Here is a 12,166-nt window from a genome sequence, read left to right on the forward strand (position 1 = left end):
TCCAATCAACCCACTTAAAAAACAGGCAGAGGACTTGAAAAGACATTTTTCAAAAGAAGACATACAGATGGCCAACAGATGCATGAGGATCAACATCACTCATCATCAGGGAAATGCAAATCAAAACCACAGTGAGATATCAACTTATGCCTGTCACGATGGCTAGAATCAAAAAGACAAGAAATAATAAATATTGGCAAGAAGTGGAGAAAAAGAAACCTGTGTATACTGTTGGAGGGAATGCAAATTGATGGAACCACTATGGAAAATAGCATGGAGGCTCCTCAAAAAATTGAAAATACAAGTATCGTGTGATCCAGTAATTCTACTACTGCATATTTACCCAAAGAAAATGAAAATACTAATTCAAAAAGATATATGCATCCTTACTTTTTATTGTAGCATTATTTACACTAGCCAAGATATGGAAGCAAATCAAGTGTCCACCAACAGACGAATGGATGAAGAAGTAAAAATACATACATACATACATACATACAATGGCATATTAATCAGCTATAAAAAATTATAACATAGATCGACCTAGAGAGTATTATGCTAAGTAAAAGACAAATGCCATATGATTCACTTACATGTGGAATCTAAAAACAAAACAAGTGAGCAAACAAACAAAAAAAGTAGAAATAGACCCATAAACAGGAAATTGGTAGTTGCCAGAGTGGAGGGGAGTGGGGAGATGGGCAAAATGGGTGAAGGAGAGTGAGGGGTCCCAGCTTTCAGGTAAAAACACAATAAAATTACAATAAAAAGTGTGAGAGAGATGCAGACTGAAAAACTGGCAAAGGTGATAAACCTTGAGCTGAAGGGTCTTAGAGAAAGCATATATGTATAAACTATAGCACTGACAAAAATAAATTTCAAATGGAATGCAGGAAACACTTTGAATTTGTATACAGTGATCAACAGACCTCTCTTTATATTTCAGAAAGGTCTCAAATAATAGGAATGGATGCATTATGACAAAACATCAATGAGATGTACTGGCTAGCCACATGAAAGCTGTGCCTGTCCAAAAAATTAGAAATATCCTTGGTAGTGTGTATATAACTCTATTACTCAAGCTGATTTCCCTCCTGGGTCCTCCTGTTTGTCTTGGAAAACATGCAAAGAGGTCAAGTGCAGGATTCATCTTAAGCCTTAAATGAGGGAGGCAAGGTGAATGGCTTAAGCTTAAAACCCAAGAGGGTGTATTCCCATTGGGTACTCCTCAAGCTGAATAATTCCATTTTACAATTATTTTTCATCTTACAAAATATCATATGGCATACTTTTAATGACTGTATTTCATAAATCTTTGGAGTGATTTCTTTTCAATCTAGGTTTTAATGCACTTCTAAGAAAGAGTCTGTTGTTCAATTACCTGCCTTGATTCCTCTGTCTGATCCAAATCGTTACAAGCAGATAAGCAAGCATATGATGACAAAGATACAAAAAAACATGATCTGAACAGTGGAAAGCGGCCCCCATATTAACCAGAAATTCACTGCTTAGAGCGTCCAGCACAATGTGAATCAATGAAGCATCACTTTCTTTTACTCTTAATCCTTCCCTTTCTAGATATGGAAGATTATTTTGTTATTATAAAAATAGGATAAAGATGTTCAAAAGAAACCTGGAAAGGTGTTGAGGCCAAAGCACTCATTAATGGCCTCATGAAATAATCCTATTTCCCAAAATACAGAATGAGAAAAGGCTTGATATAGTCACAGTAATGCATAGCAGGAAATCATTACCAGCTAAATAAGAGCTCTAATGCAGAATATGGAGAAAATCAGGTGCTATCTGATTTTCTATCTGAACATTAGAAGTCTCATTTAGGAATCAATTCTCGGTGCCATCTGTATAAGACAGTCTTAATTTGGCATAACATTATTCTGTCTGTTATACACCTGCTTGTTCCTTGGACTATGAAAGGAAAATAGCAATCTTTCAAGCATAATGATCCTCATATCTTTTTAATTAATATAGATATTGAAATAAAAAATAAAACTCAGCTATATGAAGTAGGATGTCAGATATTTCAGAGAATAAACTTCAGTATTCATAATCACTTGGATTATTTTGGATTATCCAAAACAATTTTGTTTAAAAAATGCAAATGCTTTTTACAAGGAATCTTCTTGCAAAGCCATTAAGATAACATGGATATGAAGGTACATTACAGAAAAATACAGGAAGATCCAATGTCATCATGGTAATAAGATTCATGCATCTACATTTCTAGGTATCAGCTGGAGACAGCATCAATTAATCTTTTTTTATGAACCTTAATTTTTGCCAGTCTCTCATGATTATCAAATTTTAAAGAACACATGAAATACTGAATGAAGGGTAAAATTTAGACCATTATGGTCATTTTCTTTACCTCAATAATCAATCTTTAAATCACTGAAAATTATAAATTGAAGAACTAACACAAATTCTGCATTCAACTCAACAGTGATAGCCAAAACCTAGTAATATTTATAGTGAATGGCTTAATGGGGGAAAAAATAAACTACCCTTCCCCCCAAATTCTAACCAGTTTCTGACATACCAATTATGTTCTAGCAATTGCTTGCTATACCTTTAATCATCATAAATATTTATAACAAGGACAATGTCCTCAGGCTTTTGATTGAGATTTTAAATTACCCTCTAAGTAATTAACTGCTAAAATTACCATTTGTCTAAAATTGATATTATGCTAAGAAACAAACCATTAGTTAATAGTGAATATTTATTTCACAATGTCATATTGAGAATAGATATATTTTTGTGGGCAAAATAGCAAATGATTCTAGAAATTTAGTTAACATTGACAATTTTTGTTATGAGTTTATTTTTTGTTACAAAGAATATTCATCAAGAAAGACAAAACTTTAACAGCTGTTTTGCTGAGAATTAGAATAAAATTACTGTAGAATATTCTATACTTTATTATGAAATCACAAATTATGTATCATTTCAGTTGTTCTTTTCTCTTTCATTTTTCAATGATCTATCATGTTTGTAAAGTTTAAAATTCTATCTGATTCACATTAAAGAACAATCTCAATTCTTAGGTACATGACATTCCACATTATTACCGTAAACAAGGATATATGAAATCTAAACAAAAATATATACATTTTTAGAATCCAAGACAAATGCCTTACATATATTTTCATGCTGCCCAATAATGAAACCAAAAGTCAAAATTGCAAGATTTAGAAACAAAAAGATCTGATCACTGTATATGCCTTCTGTTCACTGTAATGAATATTCAGTATTTATGACATTCCAAACATTTAATGATCTACAAGCTATTTAGGCAAACATAGAACTTTGGAGTTACTAAAGAGCATGTTCTTTTAAACATAATAGTTGATCTCACCTGATTTTCATATCTCCTTAAATTTATAAAGAACCATTACAAGGTCTTATTTTAGGTCAACTGTTTCTTTTTTTAATTAACATCTAGCTCAGCCTTATGAACAGCTGTTAACTTAGTAAATATTATTCTTATGCTCTTCATTTTGCATTCATAGACTTAAGTGACAACAAATATCACCACGTGAAAAAAAACACATTAATACATCAAATAGAAATACCCCTGGGACATCTGTTACTATGTCACAGTCAGACTACTTTGAGAATAATTTCACCTGCAGTGCAGATCCTAAATGTAACCCTGGAGGAGGGCATTGTGTCTAAGCAGGTGAAGAAAAGCCAGTGCATAATTAGGTGAGTGGCCTCCCATGGAAACCAACATAGTAATAAGGGCCGTCTGTTTCCGTGCACTGCAATTCAGATGCCAAAACACAGGCATTAACAAGCTGCATTCTATTTTTTAACTTCCCATACCCTTAGAGAAGGGAAAAGTAATATCTTCAGTATGAAAATGATGATAAACCTATGTGACTGAGTGCATATAAAATTAAATAATAAGCTAATTGCAGTAATTTAATGTATTAATCATGCAGTATAGGGAGAACATTGGACAGAGTAAAAAACCCTTTCTAGGATACTAATTCTGGAAGGAGCTTGCCTGCTTATAGCAGAATCACCCAAAGAGGTATTTTTCTTTTTTAATTATACCAATATTAACATATAAATCATTACGACTGTATAAATATTCTTTATACCTGAGCCATTTAGTTTACTATGAATACTTTTATCCCCTGCCCCTTGCCGTGCAATAATTTGGTTTTCCTGGTGTTAGTGATGATCTGGTTGTTTTGTTTATTGGTTTGTTTTTCTTTGGTTAATTTTCTTTGCAGTTAGTGCTAATTCAACAACAAACTCTTTTCCCATCTTGTAAATGGGCTCAAACACATTAGGTATTCTACCTAAAAATTTCCTCTACTTGGAAATCTCTCCTGGAAACTTCTGATCAGTGGATCACTCTCCCGGCCTGACGCATAACTGTCATCCTGGGATTCTCTTCAGCATTGTCCTGAAAATCTCCTGCACCTCTCTCCTGTGGTAGCCTCTGTTACTTGGTTTCCTTTTCTTCTCTGCTTGGTTTATACCCTGAGTTCTAGTGGAGTACATCCTCAAGTAGCTTCCTGATAAAAGATGCATGGTGAGTATCATGTTCAAATCTTTGAACATCTGAAAATAATTACCTTCAAAATCAATTGACAGTTTGTATAAACTATAGGGTTGAGAGAATAATTTTATTTATTTATTTTTTTAAGTAAGTGCTAAACCCAATGTAGGGCATGAAATCATGACTATGAGATCAAGAGTCAGATGCTCTACTGACTGAGCCAGCTAGGCAACCTGAGGGAATAATTTTAAATAGGAACTTACAAGCCACTGTCCCACTGCTGTCTCCCTTCCAGTGTTGCTGTTGGAAAGTCTAAGACCACAATAATTCTATCACAGTAAGGCTGTTTCCTTTTGTAGGATTTTTCTTCAAAACTAGTGTTCTAAAATTTTGCAATAACAAATCTTACTGTCAGTTTATTTTCATTAAATGTTATGGACATTTAATGGACCCTTTTAATGTTGAAATTCACATCCACCACAGCCAGAAAAAATGTAGTTAAATAATTATTACCTTAATAATTCCCTCCTGCACATTTTCTCCAATTATTCAGAAGTCGGACCCCTGGATTGGACCTCTGATATTTTTTTGATAATTTTTCATTTTTCAGATCTGTGTTTTATACTCTATTTTCTGGCAAACTTCTTTAGCTTTATCATCCACATTTTTTGTTATTTTTTATTTATCATATTTGTTTAATGTTTATTTTTGAGAGGCAGGGAGAGCACATGCGTGAATGCAAGTGGGGGAGGGACCGAGACAGAGGGAGACAGAGAATCCCATGCCAGTTCTGCACTATCAGCACAGAGCACAACGCATGGCTCAAACTCACAAACTGTGAGATCATGACCTGAGCCGAAATCAAGAGTCAGACGTTCAGCTGACTGAACCACCCAGGCAACCCTCTGTCATCATATTTTTAATTTGTAAAGCAACCTTCTGTTCACTAAGTTCCTTTTTTAAAAAATAACTTATCATTCTTGTTTTATAGATATACTATAGTTCTTCTAGATCTTTGAGAGTATTGATAATTTTTTGATGTATTCTTTCCTATCTTTCTCTAATTTAATGCACACAACTTTGCTTCCTCCAAGTTACTTTTGTCAAAGGGGGTCTTCACTGCAGAGTTGCCTGGATTCTTCAGGTCTGTTCTCTTGGACTGATCAGATTCTCCTCAAAAGACACTTACAATTTTCTACCTTGAAGCATGGATCTGACACCTATTTTTGAAGCATCACAGGCCAGATCCAGTCTCTCATGCTTTTCCCCATCCCCACCTACTGGCTCAGCCCCTGCCCATAGTGATCACCCTACCTGCAGAGTGAAGAGCAGTAGAGGCAGGCTGTATGGCTGTGAGAGGGTGACAGGCCAGGGTTGCTACCGAGCACATGTGTGCTCCACAGGTAAAGCCATGCAGGGTCACAGGAAGAGCAAGGGGACATTGTGGGTCATGGGAGCCACCCTGGGCTCTCAGCACTGGGTCTGAGCAAATGGCTACCTCTCTCTCTTTAAAGGGAATTTTAAATCTTATTCTGAATTTGGAAGAGAAGAGAGAACATATATATATTTAAAGTTTTGCAGGTGACTGCCATGGCGCCAAGTCTGAAGACCTTTAAATAATTACTGAATATACTAAATATTTCAAGAAGTGAGACTGTCCAGTATATTTTGGCAAATCCTCAGGGAGCCAAGATTTCATTAGTATTGTGTGAAGGGATACCATACATCAATACATTTTGCTGACTTTCAGTTATTCTAAATGGTATAAGAAGAGGTAAACCACATCACTCTCTTTTAAAGGCAAAAATGTAATAGGGCATCAACCTGTAATCACATCAAACAACTTCTGAGTAGGTATAACTCCTGCTCTATATGACTAATATGCAGACTCACTGTGTGTGTCCCATCTAATTTCTGTGACATTATTTCTATACTGACTACACAATGAATTCACCATTAAGTTTCTCACCACAGCCTAGGAAGGCACTAATTATTAAACCATGTTTACTGCCATGGCACAAAAAGGGCTGAGAACAGGTAGCAAATACTAGGTATCTGAAGTACAATGAATGACCATGGAATGAGAGAAAAGCTTGTTAAACTTGGGTAAGAGCTACTGAAACATGATTTCAAGTTCAGACTAGTTACTGAAAAACAGAAACCTAGAAATTAAGTTCCTTGAGACCACTAGGAGATAAAGGAAAAACAAAATGTAATGAAAGAAGCAGAACTTGCAAATGCCAAAAAAAATCACCAATAACACTGGTCTGATGATGGTGAACATGGCAATGTTTTGTGGAATAAGCCTTTTGCTTTGTTTCACCAACAAAATTTTCCAACCAATACTTGGCCCATAACTAATGACACACAGAGGGCTGATGAGAAAACCAAGCAAGGATAATAAAACTTCAGTGATGCCATGGTTCTTTTTGAAAAGGTTTAGTCAGCTCTTTAATCTCAATCCTGTCACTGAACTTGGAAATCAAGAAGTCAAAGTTTGCTCAGAGTAGATGTCGATTTTTGCTGAGATTGGCAGGCTCAGCCCCCTAGAGCTGGGCCCCCTGGGTCCCCTAGAGCTGAAGGTCTCACTGATTGGGTTCTCTACAGATCCCCAGGGTTAAAGTAGGAAACAAGAGTAAGGATGTACTGTACTATTGGTTTTGAACTCAATCAACCCTAAGAAGAGACCATTTAATGTGTAAATAAGACAACTTAAAATGTTTTAATGTTTAGAAAAAAAAAAACAAAATTATGTTCATGTTAGGATATCAATGTTTGGAGTTGGACTTAAGCATGGGAGGATTAATAAAACAAGTCTTTCCATTTGTTAAAATTTCTTCCCCAATTTAAGTACTAAATAATTGTTGGGGCACTTGGGTGGCTCAGTCGGTTAAGCGTCCGACTTCGGCCCAGGTCATGATCTCATGGTTTGTGGGTTCCAGCCCCAAGTCAGGCTCTGTGCTGACAGCTCAGAGCATGGAGCCTGTTTCCAATTCTGTGGCTCCCTCTCTCTCTGACCCTCCCCTGCTCACGCTGTCTCTCTCTCTCAGAAACAAATAAAATATTTTTAAAAATTTAAGTACTAAATAATTGCTTATGTCAATGGATACTGATTTTGAAGAAAAATGAACAATTTAAAAGATATCTATCAATAAAACAAAAAACGACAACAAAAAAGTTATATGAAACGAAAGACTACAAGTACCATATTGATTTTATTATTTGTCTAAAACACAATGTTTTCTCAGAGATACTAAAAGTTACTGAATTTTAAAATTATACAACATAGGGGTGCCTGTGTAGCTCAGTCAGATGAGTGTCTAACTTCAGCTCAGGTCATGATCTCACAGTTCGTGGGTTTGAGCCCCATCTCGGGCTCTGTGCTGACAGCTCAGAGCCTGGAGCCTGCTTCAGATTCTGTCTCTCCCTTTCACTCTGCTCTTCCCACACTCCTACTCTGTCTCTGTCTCTCAGAAATGAATAACCATTACAAAAATGTTTTTAATTGAAAAAAAAGTATACAACATAACTGGCTCCATGAAAATCCTCATCATGAATGCCACAAATATTAACAAGTTCCTGCAACTTATTAAAAGTAAGAAAATCAACATTAGAAAAACAGACAATATATAAGAACATGCAACACAATTATAAATGGTCAAGAAACATGTGAAAAGACACTATCACTAGCAGCCAAGAAAACACTAATGTAAAAAGTATTTCAATTTTACTTATCAGAATGGCAAAAATGAAAATGATTGGTTATGGCCAATGCTCATGAGAGTAAAGAAAAACAGTCCTCCTATAATTTATAACCTTGTGGGCAAATGTTCCAGTCAACGTCATTAAAGCTGAAATCTTGTCTCTTAGTAAAAAAATCCGTTAACTAGATATACAAGAGAAGTAAGAATGTAAAGGTTTTATACTATTATCTACCCTAGAATTCTTCACAATAGCAACATTCCAGAAAGAAGCCAAGACCCATGAATAAGAAGCAGTTGAAAATTACAGGTTGTTCATACTATGGACTCATATGCAGTTTTCAGAAAGATTAAACTACAATCATATATTGACTTTAAAGGATATCCATGATATATATTTTAAAATGACATACAATAACATATGTTATTTTTATAGAGCAAAATAAACACACACAAGACACCATATGTGCATATATACCTTTACAAGCAAGGAGAAAAGTACAAAAGAAAGAACGTGCCTATTGCAGAGTGGTGTCAAAAGATAATGAAAGGAAAGAAATGGGCAAATTTTTTCTTTACATACTTCCATAGCACTCAGTTGATTCTCAGGATCATGAAATGTAGTCATTTGAATTACAAAATGTGAGCACATCATTATACCATCAGATATAACTTTGGTATCTTCTGACTCATAGATGTCAAGAAAGAGACTCCTGTTTGAAGTGTGAAATTTTGAGACAATTTCCAAGATAGGTGCTAGATCAGATGTTAGAAAAACTTAGTTCTTTTGACACACAGTAATCCATTTTGTAATAAAACAAATGAAGGAGAGCAGTAGGAAATCACTTTTTATGTCTTTGTACATATAAATGAAAAAATATGTACCATAACTCACCATAACGTTTTTGATCATAATATTTTATATTGAAATTTACTGGTACTTTAGTATGAAGTTCCAAGGTAGAGCTACCTGAAACTCTCTTCTCTTAAACACAGTGTTAAAAGAGAATTCCAGTGGATCTCACTTATTATTAGCAAATGTTTCTCTATGAAACAAAAATAGAATAAAATCTAAATAATAATACTCCAGTGAAAAGACTTCATGTTTAAACATGGTTTCAATCACTAAAGAAAGCAATAAGCATACTTCACTTCAGTATCACTTCTCTTTTTTACACAATTTTTTTTAAGTTATGGAAGAGAGATTAGACTTTGATGAAAAAATGCACATAAAGAATGCTAACCGTTGGCTTAAAAAGATCTTTTCCTACCTTCACATTATCTGGATGCAGCCCCCCAGGGTGCTTGTCCATGTACTGACATAAATCAGTGTGCTGGAAGAAAAAAGGGAAAATGTATTAACATCCCTCTGGCTATAACATGATGAATCAATATTTTTCTACTTCAAAGTCACTACTGCCTTCTGAACAAAGCAAATATAAGACAAGTGGGTGGATTTTTTCATTGTATGTAGTTGAATGCTTCTCCACCCCCTCGTTTTTAACACAATTGCATCATTATCGTTATCGTTAGGCTCTGTTTTATATTAAACATATCTGTGTATTAGAAGAAATTCATGTCCATGATTTAAGTGCCTAATTCGCTCCTCACTGAAAATATATTTTTTAGCAAAAAAACCCACCATAAAACAGAAAAAAAAACAGAAAAAGACAAACTTAACTATAAATATGTGTACCATACCGGAAAAAAACTAAACCAAAATACATAACACACACTAAACCAATTACATTGCCAATTATCTTGTGTTTTTCAAGTGCAACACAAGTTATGATTATTTACTTTGTATGAGATGAGAATACTACAAATATATCATTCTAGCAAAATTAATCACTGGATTTATTTAAAATTCTCATAACTATATTCATCAAAAAGTAATTTTCATGTTTTCAGAACTTCTGAATGTATCTGGAAAAATATATTTTAAATGACTAGAAATAGTTTGAAAATTATAAATTTAGACAAATATATCTAAGTATAACTTTTTTAAAAGTTTTTATCTTGCTTTTGGGGTTTTTTTTTTTTTTTTCATTTTTTATAGGTTATTGTCAAGTTGGTTTACATATAACACCCAGTGCTCATCCCAACAAGTGTTCTCCTTGACGCCCATAATCCCTCATCCCCTCTCCCCCACTCCCCCTCAGCCCTCAGTTTGTTAAATTCCAGTTAGTTAACATACAGTATAGTATTAGTCTCAGTGTAGAGTTTAGTGATTCAATATTTACATAAAACACCCAAGCTTATCACAACATATAACTTAAAAGGAATATTTCTAAGTAACATGTTATGCTGTTACTCTTAAAAATATCCCCAGCTCAATCTGCTCACAATTGTATTTATTTTCTTAATGCTTATTCTGTTATATCATGAATTGTATAGAAATTTGAAAAAAAACGTGTAGAGTTGCTATTCCAATTTTTCTTCTCTTATTAGAGGGCACTCTAAGATTTATAACATTGAAACATTTTATCATTCTGGAAAAGCCACTGAACATGAGTATTTACGCCCCATTATCAAGCTTCAGTTATTGAAGAATTTAGAGTTTTATGTTATATTCAAGAATCTTGCTACAGCAATGGTGACGTTAGGTCAGACCTCCTTACTGCAGGCCAGGTTGGTGCTACTTAGGATACAGAAGAAAATTTAGCATGCATTCATTATTCATCTTGCACTTCTTGGGTCCTTCTTGTGTTCCAGGTGCAACACTATTCACTAAACACACAGAATTAAATGTAACAGTTGAAAGAGAAAAAAAGCAAAAACAAAAGCAAAATAACAGGCATGCCAATAATTATAATAAAGTATGTTATATAGTATTTTAGGAACAGTACTGGATAATGATTGAAGGCTCCACGCTCTAATGTGGTGTAGAGACTTTGGAAAAGTTACACTTGAACAGAGAATGAAAGAAGCCAACTGAAAGGCGATAGGACAGAAGAAATGCTCTTAGATGTGTTCTAACACAATACTGCCTTTATCTTAGACTACACTCAAGGTGTTTAGCTTCCAAATTAAAGTCAAACTCCATGAAGACAGAAACTATTTTCATTTGGAAAGTACTGCCTCTGTGGCCCAGCAAAATGTCAAACACAGAGAAGAGCTGAATGCAGGTAGAAATAGTTTTACATACAGCATAGCTCATTTTAAAAAGACCCTAAAACAGGAGTTCCATGGAGTATTTCCTGAGTGACTACATAAAAGTTTGATATCAGGCATTTAGTAAACTGAGGAATGAATTCTGGTAGCCAAACTGCCATTCTGTAACTCTGTATTATTAATTCCTCTCTCCGTTTGAATAAGGCTAACACCACCCTTAAAGAAGACTTTTGAAGAACAAATAAAATAGTACATGAGAAAGTACTTCTCACCTACAACATGATCTACAAAAATAAGGTATTATTTAAGATATTGCCCATTATATAATAAAATCCACAGGAGAAGAACTGTATCTAATTTGTTCATTCCTTCACACACAACAAATAGAAAGAAAATAGATGGAATAAATGTAGTTAATAGCAGAAATTAATTAATTAGAAACTAGAAAATAACAAGCTTGATCAATTAAACAGAAGCTTACTTCTATGAAAAGCCCAATAATAAATACAGCCAATGATACTGCAGTAGCAAGATCTGGTGACTGATAAGGGCTACACTTCTGGTGAGCACAGCAGAACATATAGAGAAGTTGAATCACTATGTTGTACACCTGAAACTAATATGACATTGTGTGTCAACTATATGCAAATTTAAAAAATTTAAACCCAATAAAACAAACCATGGCAAATGTTATTCTTTAAGTGAAGAGTTTTATCAAGATGTAACCAACATTAAGAATGAGAAAAATGACACAACTAAAAATGTGAAGATTTAAAAATATATTACAAACATACAGTAAGATAAACTACACAATATT

The 12,166-nt window shown here is 34.2% G+C and overlaps 1 protein-coding gene across 2 annotated transcripts in view; it reads right to left on the reverse strand.

The window, feature by feature from the left end:
- Nucleotides 1-12,166, reverse strand: part of CDK14 (cyclin dependent kinase 14) — a 562,594-nt gene that overhangs the window by 281,280 nt on the left and 269,148 nt on the right. For both annotated transcript variants that reach the window (XM_039250036.1, XM_039250037.1), the window contains exon 7: nucleotides 9,507-9,569. In XM_039250036.1, coding sequence (XP_039105967.1) covers nucleotides 9,507-9,569 — 63 coding nt within the window. The remainder of the gene's footprint in view (nucleotides 1-9,506; nucleotides 9,570-12,166) is intronic.

This window comes from Hyaena hyaena, unplaced genomic scaffold (genome assembly GCF_003009895.1).
Source record: "Hyaena hyaena isolate Hyena2069 unplaced genomic scaffold, ASM300989v1 scaffold_357, whole genome shotgun sequence".
NCBI lineage: Eukaryota > Metazoa > Chordata > Mammalia > Carnivora > Hyaenidae > Hyaena > Hyaena hyaena.